General features: G+C 27.3%; 2 protein-coding genes across 3 annotated transcripts; one reads left to right on the forward strand and one right to left on the reverse strand.

Moving 5' to 3' along the window:
* The first annotated feature begins 708 nt into the window (after positions 1-708).
* LOC107442395 (carbohydrate sulfotransferase 11) lies at positions 709-8,707 on the forward strand. 2 transcript variants are annotated; one of them, XM_087149390.1, is made up of 4 exons: positions 709-865; positions 3,837-3,868; positions 4,763-4,924; positions 6,919-8,464. In XM_087149390.1, exons 1-4 carry the CDS (start codon positions 724-726, stop codon positions 7,594-7,596), a joined length of 1,014 nt encoding a protein of 337 aa, XP_087005516.1. In that variant the 5' UTR covers positions 709-723; the 3' UTR covers positions 7,597-8,464. The 2 variants fall into 2 exon arrangements, with proteins under 2 accessions (XP_087005516.1, XP_015911439.1); XM_016055953.4 differs by having other exon boundaries at positions 821-1,132; positions 6,919-8,707.
* A 4,725-nt stretch (positions 8,708-13,432) lies between these two features.
* Positions 13,433-20,575, reverse strand: LOC107442400 (uncharacterized). Its single transcript, XM_016055963.4, has 6 exons — positions 20,101-20,575; positions 18,574-18,758; positions 17,493-17,611; positions 16,329-16,373; positions 15,526-15,636; positions 13,433-13,954 (listed from the first exon to the last, which is right to left on the reverse strand). The coding sequence occupies exons 1-6, from the start codon at positions 20,220-20,222 to the stop codon at positions 13,859-13,861; spliced, it is 678 nt and encodes a 225-aa protein (XP_015911449.1). The 5' UTR covers positions 20,223-20,575; the 3' UTR covers positions 13,433-13,858.
* Between the last annotated feature and the right edge of the window lie 35 nt (positions 20,576-20,610).

Below are 20,610 nucleotides of genomic sequence, written 5' to 3' on the forward strand. Positions count from 1 at the left end.
GGAGCAGGTTCGATTCCCAACTGCAGCAACTTCTCAAAAAATTTTCTTTTCTTCTTCTTTTGCTTATTTTGCATTATATATATAGATAATAAAAAAGGGGGGGAGAAAATTAATAATAAAAAGTAGCAAGCAACTGGGGCAAACGATTACATTCTTATATCCGCAAATATATATATATATATATATATATATATATATATATATATATATATATATATATATATATATATATTTGCTGCAGCTGTTATATTGTTGAATAGTGCGACGAGTTCTTTGAATAAACTTATAGTACTGTAATTACAACTCTTTGCATATGAAGATTTGCTACGAGTCTAGCGTTTCAACATCATTTGGCGATCGCAACGCTCGAATACGCTATCTGGGGAGAGACCGGTTTCATGCCGTTGGCCCGGCTCCCTTCCCTCTTCTCCTCTTTTCAGTTATATAGGAATGTACTACGATATTTTCCCTTTTCTTGATATTTTTCCTTTTTATTTAATAAATATATTTTTCAAAATTTCTGTGATGCTTTTCTTTAGAACTATGTTTAATGTAGTTTTCAGTTCCATTTGATTTTCCATTTTAAAGATTTTAATCTATATGAAAATCAAGTGAGAAACTAACGTACTTCTTTCCTTACGTACTGCCATAGGTAGAGAGTTCTGCTCAACGCCACCTGCAGCCCATTTCGATCGCTTATGTTCAAGACAGTGCGAACAGAAAATGATCAGAAAGAGACTTAAGTGGAAGTGGAAGTTTTTTTTCCGTACTTGCTTATTAAATTTGACAATCTTTGAAATTTTTCTGGCAATTCAAACCAGTTGGTTATTTGTTTACCTTTTACTGCCTTTACTTGTCATTTGCAGTAATCTTCGTCTTTTCCTTTTTTTAATCTTTCTTTTTATTGTATAAATAAGTGTTAACATGTGTTAAAGAAGTAATGATGACAAACTTGCGATGTGAATTTTAACATGTTTTGAAAAGAATAATATCTAATTTTTTTTAATATTTTTTATAAAACGATAGTTTTATTCTCTTGACATGCCTCCAATCACACGCTGTAGGGTGTACTGTTTTTTATTTTTAATGGCTGTGTTGACTCCATTTTACATTAAACTGTGTAGAATGCAAGGTATATGAATAATTGAATTAGTATTTATATGTAGTCAGTATTGGGACTTTCTATTTTAGTTATCTGATTTTACACACTATAGTTTTTGATAAAATAACATAATCTAAATAAATTATTTATGGTTTTAATAATCAATTATCTGTGTGTTTTGGATGTATCTTTAAATTTTAAGTTGAGAAAAATGTAATTAATATCAATTGTAATCATTTAATACAGGTAATAATGAATAAAAAGTAGCTTTGTAAACTTACAAGTAACAACCTCCATTTTAATTAATTGATTTTTTGCAACTCTGAAGAAAAATTGAAGTACTCTGATGAATTATTTCTTGGATATTCTATTTTAGTGGAGGCTGTAAAAAAATGCCTTACTATTTACATTAATGTTAAGTAATCGTTGTAAAAGGTACTGTACCTACTTATAGTATTATGGTATTATGCACCAAATATATTGATGTGATGCATAATATAATAGCAATGGTAATAGGTTTTCTTATAGACCCCAATAATGAATGAATACCTTTAATCATTTAAAAGTTAATTGTACATTACTTTACGTTTGTACATTACTTACATTTAAAGAAATTATGCAGAAACATTTCTTAAAATATATAGGAGATTCAAATTACCCATCAAAGTTATCAGGGTTGGGTTTTTGACGTCAAAAAGTGGTTTTTGACATGACAAGGGTATAATACTGGTTTAAACCGTCAAAAATGTCAAAAACTGAAGTTTGCCAATAAAATATATAAACTTCAAAACTACCAACAGTTGCCATACATTATATTGAAATTTAATTGTACTATAGGTAATCAGCAGGTTTTAAAATATTTTTTAATTAAAATTAAGGTAAAATAACAGATTTAAAATCTCAGAAATTTATATTCAAATGCATGTGCAGAAAAATTTTGCACAAAAATTGTTTAAATATTTATATTTAAAAAAAAAAAAAATACTTCTTTTTGATACTTAAGAAAATTAAAAGTTTATTACTATGCATTTTTGACATATAAGGAACATATAACTAATATTTATAAGGAACTTACAAGTTATGTTGTATAAATACAAACTTGATACAAGCGTATAAAAACTTTTTTTTAGTGTTGTACCAAATATCTTTATTATCCTGTATGTTAATTTGAATTTAAAAGTAGTTATATTTATGAATAATGATAAATATAATTCATATTGTTTATTATATTTATTTATAATTATTATACTTATCATTTTAAAACAATTTTTATCTCTTAATTTTTTTTTCTCCACTTGTATTAAGAATACAAATAATGCATATCTTGAAAGCAAGAAGTAATCATTCAACAGCTGAATATTTAGATATCCAACAAAACTATATCGTATTCAGCAAAATGAAATTCACAAGTATTTGGATAAACTAAATTTTCAGCATAGTAAATGAATAGGCTGAATATACTGTAAATCGACACTAACTACTTTGTGTATTTAACAGAAAGCACTTAAATTTGTATTGTCTTATGTTAAAAAGATTATTAAGAAGATTTAAAAGAATATTAAAAAGATTTTTCTTTAAAAGAAGGTGTCTAATGTACAAAACTGCTAATGTTTATCTTTAAAAATGTCTAATTTTTAGTATAATCTATACTATACACTAAATTTGGTTATAAATAAATTTCTTAATAATATCAGTGCAGATTTTCAATAACACATGAAAATGAAAACATAATATTACAAAAGATGTGAGTTTTCAAAAGTACAAGATTTTGGTTACTATTCAAAATATAAGTGTTTCTTCAAAATTTAAAATTTATTTTTTCTGGAACATATTTAGAAACACTATCCTTTAAAAAATATATAAATTTTATGTATTAATTAAATTTCACATATGAATATAGGTTTTCGACATTTTTGACAGTGAGGTTTATGACGTGACGGTTTAAACCATGGTTTAAACTGTCAAAAACTGTCACATGTCAAAAACCTGCCAACCCTGAAAGTTATTGATTTGATTTCGATTAATTACTCTAACAATTAGTCACCCTCTGCCCATATTGTTCAATTTTATAACTCCATTTTACCTCTTCTCAATAAATGTTTTTAATGATTAATGTATAAATTTTTGACACTGAATGGTGAAGGGGATCATTAAGTCAAGTTTGCCAACATACTGGAAAAACTACAAAGATAATACAATTTTACAAAAGTCAACAGGTGTGTCAAATACGACATTAATGAAAAATATGCATGTAGAGTAAATAACCAATTATTGTTGGTAACTATAATAATTGAATATAATATTCAAATTATTAAGCATAATATGTTAAAAAGATAATATTGCATGTTGTAGTTATTGATTACAGTATTATTTTGAGTGTTGATATTTGAAGAAATATTTTATTTGAAGTACAAAAATATTTATGATGATAAAAAATTATCCTGATATTTAAATTTCGTATTTATTGGCTGTAAGGACTAATGTTCATGTTGGCGATAACTTAAAAAAAGAGTCTTCAACTCATGGACCCTGTAACCAATGGCAATAAGTACCTGTTTTTATGTGAAATTCTTTACATTATCATTTCCTTAATTATCTATAAATTGTATCTGAAAAGTAGAATAATTTTTTTTGTTTAACTGTTTTTTTTTTTTAATTGTCTTGATTGTATTTGTAAATGAATGTTTTTGATACCTTTTATTAAATTTCTAATACCTAGCTTCTAATTTTACAGGCAACTTTAATACTGAATGGAGGGACCAAAAGGTAAATTTTTAATTGTTACTTTTTGCACTTCTTGGAAAAATTAAAGAGGACTTTATGTTAAGTTATTATTTTTGGATTTTTTTTTATTTTTAAAAAAAAGGTTTAATCATACATAGAGATGCATTTAAATTGTAACAATGTTCCCTTATCATGACAAGAACATTAAACCTTTGATTCAAAGTTTTAGCTGATAGCTATGAAAAATGGTATCCTACTGAGCAATTTCCACTTGGAGGGAACACATATGTGAAATATGTTATTACCATTATAATGTTTTTAACATATGTTAATATGAAAATTATGAAGTGTGAAATGAAAGTTATGAAACATGAAAGTTTTAAAAAAATTATGTTAATGTTTTTAACATGTGTGAAAAATATTAAAAATACCAACAAATTATTACATGTATCCAAATTATTACATGTATCTGAAGTTCCTAATGATTTAATTTTTCCCATTGTTTTGTATGTTTCAATCGAAATTTCTAAATTAATTCATTATATTATGACAATGCAATGAATGGCTTGGCAATGAAGTTTGCCAGTTCTTTTATCTAAAAACATAAAAATTGGGAACACAATTATTTTCTTCTTCGTTTTTATTCAAGAAACAAAACATGTTTATTCACTGTGATATTTTATAAAATTTCAAATTTGTATCTATTTTTTTTTTCTTTTTAATTCAATTATAGCCATTGAAACAGCCAGCCCTCTTAACTGAAACATTAGTAAACTACTGTTCTTTTTGTAGTAGCACTTTTTATGTTATTGCAATTTAAAATGACCAGCCTTTAAAGATTAAAGATGAATTAACTCACAAAATTGTTTTAGAATATCAGAACCAAACTTTAATTATGTTAATATATTTTTCAATTTCATAATGTATTTATTTCAGTTTTATGATACAGAAAATGAGCAGAATCGGAGAAAACTGCTGATAGACAAAACTTGTCAGTTTTTAAAAATCAACCAGACTTTAGAGGATATCCCTTCTTCTTATTTGGACCATTTTATTGTAGATGACACTCACAAACTTATATACTGTTTTGTACCTAAGGTATGTAACATATTTTATACTTATTTTATTGCTAATGTTGTCATAATTGTTGATAAGTATTAAAAAAAAAACTTGCTTTTAAATTTCTTTTGTAAGTTACTTAATAGATAAATATTAATTTATTTGTTTTATTGTTAATTTAAGCCTTATTTTAAAATTCTTGATATACGAGGTTGTTGAAAATTATTTTTTATGACAGTTGATGTTAGCTAATTTAAAATATTAAAAAACATTCTTCATGATGCAATATCTTGAAATAGTTGATATTCTGGAAAATAAAATAAAAAAATTTTTAAAAAAAACGATTATGTTTAGTATGTAGACTGAATCAGAACTCATTTTAGGTAGAAAATAGGGCAGGGTGCAAAAGTTTAAAAAAAGGGCATAATTATTCTAAAAGGCAATAATTTCTTTCTATGGGCTCTACACGTTCCATTAAAAAACATTGTCAATTAGTAAAAGAACTTTTTTTTCCTTACTGCAATCATATTAATTACTAACTTTTATTAATAAATTAACATATATATTGAGTTAATGAGCTAATAAGCTTATAATTTATTTAAAAATGCATGCATACCTTAATAAAATAATAAATGTATGTTTTTAAGTGTCTGTAGTTGGGATTTAATAATTAAAATGATTAATAATAATTATGATTTAATGATAGTGCAAACTTTCAATGATAAGTGCAACAAGGGGGTGTGATCTCTATTATTCCTTTCCCATATAAATCTAAGTATTGACAGCAATGACAAACTAAATAAAAAGAGTTGAAAATAACAAAAGTTTAAGAAATCCATTGTGGAGTTTGGGGAAAAAATAAAGAAGGGTAGAGAAAAGAAAGGGCAAAAAGGGTATGGAGTCTATTATATCAGGGCACTAATTTACTTCAGGGGCAACAGGGTGGATTTTTTTGACAAAAAGGGCAGCAGGGTGCTGCGCCCTGTTTACCCTGCCTAGAATGAGCTTTGCTTGAATCATTAGAAAGTTTGAGTTGGAGGGGAGGAATCTCAGGGAATGATTCTTTAAATCATTCCCCGAGGTTCCCCCCCCCCCAACTTCAGGGATTAGCCAAAAACTGACAAAGAACTATAATTTTAATATCCCATAATTCCCTAAGATGTTACAAAATGCTTTTTGAGAAACACATTCATTTTGATAATGACTATAATAAAGTTTGGCAAATTTTTGCTGGTAAAAATCTTTTTTTTTTTAAATATAAGATATTTTTTTTAATAAAAAAACCATAGTTGATGTAAGTTAGTCATCCAAAGTGTGGAAGCAGATAATTGTTATTTATTATCACTCTATTTCAAATTTAAGATAGGAAAAATGAAAAAACACTCTTACAATGGCAGCACTACTGTACTATTTTATTATTCTTTACACATCAACCAGAAATTTCACCAAAGCTAGAAAAGGGCAGGGTGATTTTTCAAAAGGAAATGCACCATCAGTTTTGATGGGCACTAATCTTACTAACTGTATCAATTATATCCAGCTAGATTAGTGCCCTTTAAAACAGAATTGAAACTACTCAAATAAATATGAGAAATAATAATATTTTATATTAACTTAGTCTAAGAATAACTTGCAGTAGTTATGTTAATCTACTGCAGTCTCTTTTTCTTAAAATGAAGAAGTATTTTTTTCCCTAAATAAAACAGGAGACAACTGTTTAGGAAAAGGGCAAGGAAGGTACATTTACCTCTGTGAAGGAGCAAGCGGTGGTGGTCCATCCTTCTAAAAACACTTAAGAAGTTAACTGTATTATCAACAAGTCAAATGTCTTAAATTTATTTTTTACACTTAGATGTTATATTAAAATTGTAAGTGCTCTATAAGTTTAATTATTTTATAAATATTGTGTAATAATAAATAATCAGTAATTTTCAGTTAATTAGCTTTTGCAAGTTCTTAACACTGTTCCGGCAAAAGTATCTTTTTGCCTGTAATATTTTTCTCACTTTTTAAAAAGAATTATTTTTCTGAAGGTTGCATGCACTAATTGGAAAAGAATACTTCTGACTTTAAGAAAATCAAAGCCAATGGATCCTTTAACTATTGCTGGTAATGAGACACATCAGGTAAACATTTTTAAAACTTTGAATCAGTATTCATCTGAAGAGATTAAAACAAAACTCAAAAGTTATTGGAAATTTGCTTTCACCAGACATCCATATGAAAGAATACTCTCCGCATATCGTAACAAGTTGGAAGACAGCTATGTCAACTATTTCAGAATCCGCTTTGGAACCGAAATAATTAAAAAATTCCGTACAAATCCCTCAAAAGAATCCCTAGAAAAGGGTCACGATGTCAGGTTTGCAGAATTTGTGCAATATATTACGAGCCTCAGCGTCATCGAGTGGAAGAAGGCTTTCAATGAGCACTGGCGTCCTGTTTTCGACCTTTGTTTCCCGTGTCACATTAAGTACGATTTTATTGGAAAATATGAAACATTGGTAGATGATGCAAATTTTATTCTAGAAAAAACTGGTGTTTCTAAGTACGTCAAGTTTCCCGAAAGGTTAAAAAGTTATCCAAATAAACCCACACGCGATGTGATGCAAAGTTATTATAGAAACCTATCAACAGAGACTCACAGAAAACTTTTTGAAATATATAAAGAAGATTTTACTCTTTTTGAATATGATATACCTTACTTATGAGGCTTGTTTTTTTACATATATTTTATTGAAATATTATAAAAGCTACTAAAAATTTTATAAATTTGTGGTAGCTTGAATTTTATTCTAGGTAGCTTGAAATTTAATACAGCTTGCATTTAATTGGGGAAGTTATCAGTGTTATACTTTTGCCTGATATTAAGTTTTACAAGTTGATAAAACTATTTTTAATATGTGCATTTTTTTTAACTCAGTACTTTGACAATCTGATATTCAGTGTTGTTGTTGCAAAGTGTTATTGTATTGTTACTTTGACAGTCTAATATATTTAGTGTAAATAATGCATTTTTCTACTTAATAATTTGAGTCATCTTATTTTTGTTACTATTTATTTTATTAATGCATGTTTTAAAATAGTGAATTGTCTACTTTTATGCTATACCAGTACTGGTTTTATATAACTATATTCATAATTTGTGTTTAATATTGAGAAGCTGCTATTTGTTTAATTGGAATTATGTATTTGATAATAAAAATAGTGCGTGGAGATCCTCCGCGCGGAAGAAGTGGAAATGAAAATAGGAAGCGGTAGAAATTGATTTTTAGTGAAATCATACTGTTTCTTTAAGACAAACTTTATTAACATTACTTACAATTGATCGCATTATTAACAATTAATTGCATGATTAATTGATCGCATCTTTTAATTATCATTTTCTATGCGCATGCGTTTGAGTGCCACACATTCACTCTCGCTCTGTCTCTTCCCCCTCCCCAGGAACGTTTAACGCAACAGTGCTTTCATACCCCCTCCATGGTAGCTTTAAACGTTTAACACAACCTTGTTGGAAGTCGCATTAGAAGTTTCACTTATAAAATAAAAACCGGCAACAGTAAAAAAAAAAACATAGAAAAATAAGTATCTATTAATCATTTTCAAGTGCACTCAACGAACTTAACGTAAAGAGAAATCTAGTTTCTATGACAACAGTAGCATTAAACGTTTAACGCAACATGGTTGGAAGTCGCATTAGAAGTTATACTTCAAAAATGGCAATTTCCTTCCACAGTGGATAAAACCGTCCCCGAAAAAAAAAATTATTTCTTCCAACTTCAGTGAAGGAAATGGAAGAAACACTTTTTCAAACAAAAATGAAAATCATTTAATCTGTTTATAATTGCAGTTTAGTTTAAATAATAATAAGTATAAATTAAATAAGTATTAATTTTCAAGCTGTTTAATATATAATCTTTTAATTGAGTGAAAACTCAATTAATTCAAAACTCAAAAAACGTATGAATTCAGTGAGATTTACTGAACATTTGGTCACCATACTAGAGTGAACCCTATCTATCGGCAAACTTGGAGATAAAAAAAAAACATGTAAAACAGGTGCAGATGTCCCCCAAATCTACACCCAACATTTATTAATACTACTAAGAACAAATTGAATTCCCAATTACAAATAGCATTTTAATTTTTATAATCAAATACTGTTTACATAACTGCCAACTGTACTGGATTTTGCCAGTTTTTCTTGGTCTACTGCTTTAATAAGTATTCTGGTTTTTATACATTTTTAGAAAAGTCCCTAAAATTGAGTAAGTTTCCTAAAATAATCCCTATTGAAATGGCATTTTTGCAAAAATTATTGCTCGATTGAATGTTTAAATATGTATCACGGATAAATAATGAAATGGGCCTCATTTGCAGAAAAATTTTAAATTATCAGTTTAAAACTTTTTTGTTCTAAAATGTTCAATTTGCTTTATTCAGAACTCCCTTTCTAAATTGTAAAAGTCTAATATTGTAAAAGTCTTTCAACTATCTCTAATGAATTAAATTATTACTATTCAAAATTATGAGTAAACACAATACATTGCGTTTCAAGTTCATTTAATGTCAAACATATTGATAGCTATAAAAATTCCCTATGTGTAAAGTATTCAGTACATTGTGCAATAATTATCATGAAATTTAAATTATTTTGTAAAATCTACTGGATTTTTTCCTATCCATGTTGGCAGCAATGTGTTGAGTATAAATATTCAAACTCACTCTTAATATAATATGTAAAATTTTAAAATTTTGCATGAAACTAAAAAAAAAATGAAAATAATTTAATTATAATAATAGTCTAATAAATGTAAACAAATTTTAACTTTGTGTTATTATATCAAGTTTAATTTACTTAAATTAAAGCTATTCTTATGAAACTAAAATTAGTCTTTTTTAGTTTCTTCAATTTTATCCAGTTTCTTTCGGTTCTTTCCATTGCCCTGGAAGAAACAGGTTTCTTCAGGACGAATTGTCAATCATGATATTTGTAGAATGTTTATGAATGTTATTTATTTGTTTTTTATTGTTCACTGCCAAATCTTCACTTTTCGGTTGCATCAGAAATTGTATTTAAAATCCTATCAGGTATAAACTATGCTAATTAAAAAAAAAAAAAAAAAGAAATCATAAAAACATTTCCCTCATATAAATACAAAATAGTCTTGCTGCCATTATTTCTTGCTTAAATACTAAATTTAAACTAGCATTTTATTTTGTATATTTTATAATTTGATTATTATTAAAGATTAATGTAATATACTTGAATTTATATATGTTTCATTTCTTACTATAAATAAGTATGCATTATATATATCTGCCATTTGAAAATACCCCCTCTATCATTTTATATGCTCTTACTTTTTTTTCTCTTTTTAAAGTGAAAATTTTTATTTTCTTTGAAATCTTTTTTCTAGACAGTTTATCTTTTTGTTTCTAAAAATTTTCTTCAAACAAGTATGAAGCTTTAATCAAAATAATTTTATCTGCAACTGCTGTGTATTTACATGCATAAGAGACAATTTATGACAGCTACTTAATTAAATTATTATAATTTTGTTTAGTTGTTCAAGAACATGACGAAGGAAAAAAAAATTTGTTTAAATTTTTTTTTTAAAGGATTTTGTTTGTGTGCTCTATAATTAAAAAGTATGTTATGTTAACTGTCCTAACAAATTCTTCTGATCAATTCTACTTTTAAAGAAGTGTTTTTTGTCTTATACCAGAAGAACTTAAAATTTATAGAATATATATTTTTAGTTATAATTTTACTTGTGCCAAAATATTATTTATTATGTAAAATGTACTTTTCCCAGATTGTTATTAATTTCTTTGTATTGTCAAAAGATGTTAGTTGCCAAAATATATATATAACATATACAGTCATCTTTGTTTTAATTCTTTTGTTACTGAAACAATCCACTTATACAGCTTTGCCTATTTTATGATACAGTTAAAGAGCTTAATGACAAAAGTCCCCAAATGTTTCAGGATCTGTAGAACATAATTACTAGTAAATGGGTACAACAGAAAATTTTTCATCATGCATTCATTAAATAATTCAAATGTAGTTGTCATTCAAATATTTTCTGTTTAACATAACATATTTTTTTATGTTTTTAAATTTCCCATTCATTACGAAGTTGTAATATTTTCTATGATAATCATGTTTTATACCTTTAATTTCCCTATATGTCTTGTAGCATGTATATCTTAAAATTTGCTTTTTATATTTGAATATTTGTTTTATGTGTCAAAGTATTTTTTTATAGAATTTCTTACACTATTGAATCTCATAATAAACTTTTCATTGACAAAGAATTATGTCCTTTGAATAAAAAAAATGTCACACTGCTGTAGATTATCGATTTATTTTAATTAATATTCTATAGAAAGCCAAAAGAACTTCTTTGCTATGAAACCTTCTTATAGATAAAAAAAACTTGGTTCTTCTGTGGTGAGCTTCCTGCTCTATTTTACCCTACCAAGAGAATGCATTTTATGCCGGTTTGGTTCAATATTTTTTTTTCAACCTATTAATATCCAAGTTTCTTTTTATAAAATTTTGTATATTATTTAAATAATTAGCAATTAACTAAAACATTTATAAAAAAATATTATCTGAAGTCATGTTGTGTTAAGTAGAAGTTGTTGTTTTTTTTTAGCAATTATTTTTTTAAATATACTATTTAAAAAATAACATGAATAACTTAAATAATATTTGAAAAAATAAAAAAATTTATGTAACGATGTATATTTAGAACCAATTCTTATAAGAATGGGTAGATACTAGGGTTATTTAACATCATAATAGAAGATTTTATATAGTTCAGGTAGCAAGTTTCTAAGGATTTAATTAAATTTGAAGAGGGAATAAATCGAAATCTGATATGCTTTGGAAACTATATTTTATTTTTAGCAGTTGACAAACTTGATGACTCTAAAAAGCAATGTTTTCTGCTGTATGTGAAACTTTTCGTGCAAAAATTAAAGATTCCAGTTAGTTCTTTGTTAGTTTAATAATCAAATGGAAAAATAGAGCAAATTTCAACTTGTTCAAAAAATAATAACAGGGAAAAAAGACTGAAATAAAAATTAGCAGGTTAAGGCTCAACTTTCCAGTTCAAAGGCTGGATAAGGACTGAAGATGACATCATCAGATGTCACTATGCAAACAATTCTTTTTCAATTGAGTATCTGCACCACTGCCACATTGTTATAGAAAATAGTGGTTATTTAGAAAACTTTGTTTTATAGTTTTTCTTAGCTAGTAGTGCCATTAATCAAAACTAATTTTAAAACTTGGTAAGAATGAATTTTATGAAATAAGTAAAATACAACAAACCACACATTTCTAAACCTTTACTTTTTTTTCTTTTTTCAAATTATTGGTTATTTATGGGATAACAGGTAATAAGAGTATAGAGAGGAACAATCAATTTCACTGAGCAGCTGCCACTATAAATAAATTCCTAAAGAAATTCAGGGCTGATTGTGCTCCGGAAAAAATCCAGATTTTTCGCTAACAGTGATCCGGAAGTTTCCGGAGTTCGAAGGTTCAGAAGTTTCCGGAAACCAAATTTTCAAAGGTGGAACTTAAAAACACAGTTTATTTTATTTGTTTGTAAGGGAGAGCCAGAGATATACTTTATAAGCTTATATTCATGATTAATATTCATTTTTTATCAGTAAATAATTGTTATAATCACAAACTCAAGAAAGAAAGACATATTTGTAAATTTTAATTACTTCTCCAGGTCATTGTAGGTATGTGTAAATGATATAGGTATGTGTAAAATTTTAAAAATATTTTAAGTGAACTAAGAAATAGTGAGAAAAAAGGAAAAAAAACATGTTTGAATTTTTTTCAATTTAAACTTTTTTTTTAACTCAAGAAATTTTCCGGAATTTCGACTTGGGCTCACAATCACCCCTGAAAATGTAATGGACATATAGTTGGTTGAAAGTAAGATTTTTTTAATAACCGTCGATGAACAGCCGACCCAATATTGGGTTTACGACTACTAATGTTCAACTCCGTAGCTTTGTAATTTTGAATCAATCGAGAAGACAAGGAAACTCCTGGATCAATACCCCCAAAGGTATGATTTGATATGGGAACATGGCGGACTTTGAGACTCGACAGATTTAACGTGCACCAATCACCATTTACTACACGGAGTCTTCGGTCGGCTGGGATCGAACCCACAACCTCTAACCTCCCTACTAACTAGGCTACCACCCCCCTAGTCATTTGTCTGGACCCCTGGCGGTGACTATCGTAATGAGGTATAACTATTTCAAGTAAGGATGTGGGGGCATTGCGAAGGACAGGTTTTGGCTAAGGGTCAGCAAGAGAAAGGGACTATTTTTATAGTCTATTGTGTTACCCCTAGAGTGAAAAGAAGCTACCCTCCCTATTCTTGTTTCCATAGCAGCAGACAGACTCAGATGGGGAGAGTACTGTAGACAAACTCTACATTTATGAATCAATATCTGGGTTGTTAAAAAAGACAGACTCCAAAATAACAGTAGAACAAGGAATCTTCAAAATTTATCCAGAAAAAAAATACATATAAATATGCACATTTATTTACACAAATAAAAAATTTAACATAATATGAATTGAGTGAAGTGTTTTGTCATTCTATAATTAAATTTGAAGAAAGATTGCATTGATTTTGTTCAAAACAAATCAAAATGCATCTTTTAACTACAGTTTATTTAGTCAACATTTAAATTTGGCATTTGTACTAATCTGTGATTAAACTGAAACTTTTTTTTAGCAAAAACTATATCTAAGGATTAAGATTCAGCAACAAAAAAAATTTTTACTTTAGAAAGAAACTTGATTTTTATACCAATGACACTAAAAGCTAATTTTAAAAAAATAATTTTCTCTGTTTAAGAACTGCTTTTAAGTAGCCATCAAATATAGCAATTTTATCACAAGTATAAAATGTTTTGTCAGTCTTGAGGGTAAACAGCTTGGAACCATGGGCGTGGAAGGTATCGAATGCCGTCAAAACGCTCAAAATGAAGTTCAATCATTGGATGGATTACCTATAAGGATAAAAAATAAATATGTATTAAGAGCATGTAATAAAAAAGATGAAAATATAGTCTTTTTACTCATATTGTTGCAGATTAATAGAGGTTTCTGTAACTGGAAAGAAATATTTAAATGTAAAAGATAAATATTAAAGTGCTAAAATAAGAAAATGATACTACAGTAGACATATAATAGTTACTCACTAATAAAGTGTGTACCATACTTCTTTTCTTCAAAATACCTTGAAATTAAACCAATCTTTATTCACCATTTTAGTAAATGCTCAGCAATAAAAAATTGACTCCACAGTCATGTTAAATCTTTTCACGGTCAACAAATTTACTTCATAAACAATAACATATTGAAGTAAACATTCCCAATATAACAATTCCAAAGAAAGTTCATCATCACCATAGTTGGCCAGACAGCCCAATGTGAGCCAATGCCATCCTCTGAAGATTTCTCCATGATGACTTCTGATTTATCTTTGATCTCCAGTTCTTTTCATCAATTGCGAGAAAATCAGACTCCACTGAGTCAGCCCATCTCAATCGCGGCCTTCCCCGCTTTCTTTTTTCCATTGGGTCTAAAAAGCAGTATCTTTTTTATTGTGATGTCATCACTCATTCGAATCAGGTGAGTGATCCAATTAATTCTATTTATTTTTATGTATTTAATAATATCAGGTTGTTTATGAATCTTATACAGTTCAAAGTTAAATCTCCTTCTCCAGTTATTGTTTTCATTTACACCACCAAGTACACTCCGCAAAATCTTTCTCAAATATTGCAATACAATTTTCCTCCAATTTTGTCATTGTCCAATATTCAGAGGCGTATGTCAAGACTGGACGGACAACAGTTTTGTAGATTAAGAACTTTGTTTTTCTAGAAAGAAACCTAGATTTAATGAATCTTTTCAGCCCCATTCGCCAGATAGTCGGTTTTTTATTTCAGGAGTAATTCTGTTTTCAATGGTAATAATTGATCCTAAGTTAGTAAAACTCCTCACTGTTTCATATCCATAAGAATTTATTTTAAGGTAGGGGTCTGGGACTCTGTTTCTTGAGAATAACATGTATTTTGTTTTCTATACATTTATGACTAAGCCCATTTGCCTAGAAAGAAAGTCATATGCCTCTATTTAAACTACAGTCTCGCACCCAGGCACCACATCAAAACTACTTTGAACTTTCTTAAATCATTCATGTAGTGATGATATGATTGGAAAAAAATACCCAGGCGATTCTGGGTAAATTTATACTTCACCTTCATTTTTTTTAAAAAAAATTAATAAATAAAACATTGAAGGTATTAAGTCAAAACTTTTGCTCTTTCCACTCTCCTGATCATTACACCACACTTATCTGTGTGATTATTATTGTCTGAATAAAAACAAAATTCTTGTAAAACTGGTGCAGATGCATAACAAATCATAGCCAAACTATATTTGAATAACTAAAAGAATACTCTGAATGGATAACAAATATTTATAGATATAAAACATACAGCAAGGAGTAAATTAAAATGCACCGTTTTATCTATTAATTTTTAAGCACGTTCTAATCAGCAATATAACTTACCTGTGTATCTGTAATAATTTCAATATTTTCTTGAGGCACGTAAGTTAACTGAGGAATTAACCTATCTCTTGTATCAACCAGAATAGAATAATTGGGCATATCACGCCAATGCTGAAACAATAAAAACACAAAAATATTTTAAGATTTTGCCACAAAAATAAGTAAACTACAATTTACTTCATGATAACTTCAAAAGAATAGTATTGTCCTATAAAAATAATGAATGTTTTGGAGAAAAAAAAACTCAAATAATTACAAAACAATAACCTCCTAAACAAAGCAAAAATAAAATGAAAAGAGCACAGAGACTGTCACAGGAACAAAAATATCATTTCAATATCATAATGATCATTCAATATATATACATAACACCATCCAATAAAAATAATGAACATTTTGAAGGAAAAAAATTCTAATAATTAAAAAAGAATAACCTCCTAAACAAAGCTGAAAGAACCTGAAAAGCAATACTTATTTTTAGCAATCAAAAATAAAAAAAATTATTCAAGTTAAAGAATCCAGATTATTTATATTTTACTTTTATTTCACTACATCAAAGACAAAAGTAAAAATAGTAAAATTTTAGTTTAGCCAAAACAAAAAAAAGAACAAAAATACACTACAACTCATCACTATCCTAATTCAATTATCCGTTAAAAAAAATGAATTTCAATGCATCACAATATTTTATTCTTTGCTATAACAGAAGTAAAAGCGAAAATATGATTTGCTGATATAACATAATGCAGTTTAATAAATGAAAATCAAGAGATATATAAGATAAAAAAGTGAATCAGACTTACAGGGTTTTCTTTTCCGTGCATTTGTTCCAGCCATTCAATTGGTGCCTAAGGATGAAAGAGCAAGAATCTTAAAAGAAAGAATGAACAATAGATATTATAATTTTAAACAACACGGAATATCTTTTCCATGTTTTGTCCAAATTGCACTATTTGTCAAATTTAGTAAAACCTAAGTATAAAATAAACTTTTTATAATAAAAGTAATGTTAAGGTTAAGAAATGCTAATTTTATTATTATTATTGTTGCACGATTTCACAGGATGTACAGAATGCAAAAGTATAAGACAATATTTTAATTAATTTTAATCATGTGATCTGAATTTTACATTCTAAAATGCTATCTTGATGTTAAGGGCTCTAACATCTAAATATGCTTAATATTTGTGTCGATATTTTAGGTTATGAAATCAAACATTATAAAGTACTCTCTTAGAACAAACATACTTTGATTCTTAATGAATATGAATTTTTGATCATCGAAACATGAAAAATTTCCACAATCCGGAAAATATAATCCCAGAAATCAGGAGAATCGTCAAAAATAGATTTAATAATTTATAAAATAAATTTAATTTATAACTTTAATTAATAAATTTAATTAATAATAATAATAAACTGAATAAATGTCATTCAAAATAATTTTTAAATTAAAGGTTAATTTTACTTTTTGCCATGTGTCTCAACTACTTAGGCGAATCAAAAAAAAGTTTACACACATAATTATAAAACTTATTTTTTTAAAAGAAAATACATCACAAAAAAACATAATTTTTAAAGTATTAAACTAGTAATGGTCAACAAAAAATAATTTGAATTGCAAAGTTAACAAATAATTATTGCACTTTATGTTAGGTAATTTTATTATGAAATAATAACAAAATTGAATGAAATCAGAAATAACATTTTCTAAAGCAATAAAATTCCAAAAAAGATTCTTTTATACCTTCATTTATGATACATGAGAATGCAATATTTCTAATGTAATATTAGAACCTTTAATCAAAATGTCAGCCTCTTTTTTTAAAAAACACCAATGTTATTTTTAATACACTTAATTACTATTAATATAATTGTTATCAAAAATTCCTTATGATACCTCAGAGTAAAAATCAAAAATAAACAAAGTAAAAATAATCAATAGAAAAAATTATGTAGATCGCTTACTCGAGCCTTTTCATCCCATCCAATTATTACACCTCTATAGTTCCATTTTCTGTGTCGTACAACTTGACCAACACGATATTTAACATTGGGATGCCTCAAGAGCCTCGGTTCTTGAGAAACTATAAATTTGACGAACCACAATAAATTAAATGCAATGCTATTTTGTAAGAATTTTAAACATAAAACTGCAGCCTTACTCAATGCCTTAAAGTGTACAATATAATTCAAGGAAATTTAGGGATAAATAAAATGTGACAATTCACACAGTAAACTATTGTTAAATAACTAATAAATAATTAGCTGAGGCAAAATATAGAAAAAGAACTTAATACAGATATAATAATGTAATAAGCACAAATATAAATAGTTTACACCAAACTTATTTTTATTCGCACCAATCAAGATATTTTTGTCTGTTTTTATTCCCACATAAGACTTTATGATGATTACAAGAAGCTTGCATATAACAAATATGAATAAATAAAACTAAAGCAAGATATTTGTGATCAACATTAAAACATATTTTGAATGTGAATGAGTCAAATTCGATAAATAATATCAGAGTTCTGCTTCAAGCATATAAAACACTATTAAGATTTGTAAGCAAAAAACTGGATATTAACCAAACCAAATTAATTTAATAAAATTAATTTTGTAATTTTAAATATAATATTAGTTCAGATTCAAGTTGAAATTTGAAAGTAGACATTTATGCACCAATGTTTAATTTCAACCACTCTTAAATTAAGGATTTGATTACAGCTATTTCTTTATTTTGAGCCCTTCCTTAACTTTACATTTCGCTATTTTCAAAGGATAATTTTTTTAATATGCATTATTAATATAGCAGCTGAGATAATAATAACATCTGTGGTTTAAAAGGTACTAGAAAAGAAAATTTTCTTAACCGCATTAAGCAAAGAAATGACAAAAATACAAAAAAATAGCTGTAAAAACCTTTAAATTATTAGTAAACAAACAATTTCAGAGAATCATAATAAATATATTTATATTAAATAAATACAAACTTTAAAAACTAATATTTCCATTTTAAAACAGACAATTCAAAAAAATTTCTTACAACCAAAATAACCATCTTTCTGTTTGAACCGCAGTACTTCTAGAGCAGGAGACTCTCCCAAATCATCTAAAACTAAACTGGTATCAGCAGCTCCATAATCAATGTCCAATAGATTGGAAACCCATTTCTTCCAAGATTCTAAAGTCAGATATTCATCATAGAAGTTGGTGATGCGGGTAATTAATCTAAAAACAAAATAAGACAAAAAAGCAAATTTTTAGAATACATTAAATAAATAATTATTTTATTATTATTTGCATATTTTATTGGCATACAAATTCCCAGGCATCATTCTAAAATTATTTTATTCTTCTTTCTTCAATTAAAAAAATAGGGTGAGGATTTAGAAATCTTTACTAATATAAATTCCCGAGCCATGATGGCTCAGCATTCACCCTCCCATGAGGTAAACTGGGTCCGAATCCCAGCAGAGGCTGGTTGATACGAATTTCGCTTCCAGCTTGCACCAACCACAGTGCTAATGTAAAATAACCTCAGTGGTAGATAGATCATGGGAGTCCCCTTGCCATCCGGCTAACCGTGGGAGTTTTCCCGCTCCATTTTAAGCAAATGCGGGCTAGTTCCATCAAAAAGTCCTTCACAAAGCCAAACTTCCCCCAATACTCGATCCAGGAGTTCCCTAGTCTTCTGGATTGGGTTAAAAATTACAAGGCTAAAGAGATGAAAGCTAGTCGTCGTAAACCCCAAAAATTGGGTCGGCTGTTCAACGACAGTCATAAAATTTCAAATAAAATTATTTCCAGTCAAATTTAGTATCTTTTACTCTTTATAGTACTTCAGCATTCGTAACACAGCTTTCGATAACTAATGAGCAATAGTAGTTGGAATTGCAGAACTTGTTGGTTTGTTTGTAATTGGCAACAGCTATTTCAAGTTGTGAACATGATCCTTATGGGTATCATGAACATTGGTCCCTATAGTTAACAGATAAATAATCAACTTCAATATCATGATTCATTGTCAAATTTATTGATATTTAACAGTACACCACAATATTTTTCCAATGTAACTAACTTATATTATTCTTACATAAATCAGTATTTTTGTTATGCCAACAAAATTTATCAACACTCACGATAACAAAACATTTTAACAACAATGACAAAACAAAAATATTCTTAACAATTAAGAAAAGAAAGAAAAATATTTTGCTTTATATAATTAATTTTCAGCATAAATTAATTACCACTTGCATTTTTATTAAAAATTTGATTTACATTATTGTAAATAGACAGATTGAATGTTTAATTTAGAGTCAACTACAACTTTTACTAAGAAACTCTTCTGCGCAACAAATAATAAAATTATACTATAAAATAAAGCATTTAATTTTTCTTAAAAATTCAAGCTTTTTTAAAACAAAGACAAAAAATACAGGAGCTGCAAAATTTTAAATATTTTTTTATTCTTTCACAATAGGAATGTGATCAGGGGAAAAAACGTAAAAGCATTTAAAGAAGAATCTGACTACATAAATTTTATTAACCAATTCAATATTTATCTTACTTATTTATAGCATATGACCGACTCGATTCGACATTTCCCCAATTATTGACGAGAAAATATTGCAAAGGGACACAAGTGCACAAAACGAAAAAAATTAGTACATCTGAGAAAGTTAACGTCATCTAATTAAATATAAATTAGGGTAACTTTGCATTCTAAAAATTAATGACAATTTTATGATAAATTCCGCTTTAAATTGTTATTTATAGTACAACATGAAAAACTGAAAACGAAAACACACGTCATTATTTATTGTTTATTATTGCTATTTAAGTTTGAGCTTTTGACTGCTTATTTTTGTTTTTTTTTAGATCCAAAATCATCCAATATCATTATTTCCAATAGAAATAGATTCAAGAATTATGTTTTCACTAGATTTTTTCAATCATAAAATATAAAAGAAATTTTATATGTAAATTTTAAATTGATATTCAAGTGTTTAGTTAAAAATATTTTTTTTAAATATTTTGTTTGTAACCACATATGTAAAACCATAGAAAATTTGAATAT

This window comes from Parasteatoda tepidariorum, chromosome 1 (assembly GCF_982258835.1).
Source record: "Parasteatoda tepidariorum strain Cologne lab strain chromosome 1, Ptep-v5.0, whole genome shotgun sequence".
NCBI lineage: Eukaryota > Metazoa > Arthropoda > Arachnida > Araneae > Theridiidae > Parasteatoda > Parasteatoda tepidariorum.

What these genes read in the sequence shown, in the direction of transcription:
- LOC107442395 (XM_087149390.1), top strand. Translation starts at nt 724, where the DNA reads ATGATCAGAAAGAGACTTAAGTGGAAGTGGAAGTTTTTTTTCCGTACT. An exon ending in GCCTTTACTTGTCATTTGCA is followed by an intron (nt 866 to 3,836) that starts GTAATCTTCGTC and finishes CTAATTTTACAG; the next exon opens with GCAACTTTAATACTGAATGG. An exon ending in TATACTGTTTTGTACCTAAG is followed by an intron (nt 4,925 to 6,918) that starts GTATGTAACATA and finishes ATTTTTCTGAAG; the next exon opens with GTTGCATGCACTAATTGGAA.
- LOC107442400 (XM_016055963.4), bottom strand. Translation starts at nt 20,222, where the DNA reads ATGACGTTAACTTTCTCAGATGTACTAATTTTTTTCGTTTTGTGCACT. An exon ending in CGGTCATATGCTATAAATAA is followed by an intron (nt 18,759 to 20,100) that starts GTAAGATAAATA and finishes TTTTGTTTTTAG; the next exon opens with ATTAATTACCCGCATCACCA. An exon ending in GATGGGATGAAAAGGCTCGA is followed by an intron (nt 16,374 to 17,492) that starts GTAAGCGATCTA and finishes TTTCATCCTTAG; the next exon opens with GCACCAATTGAATGGCTGGA.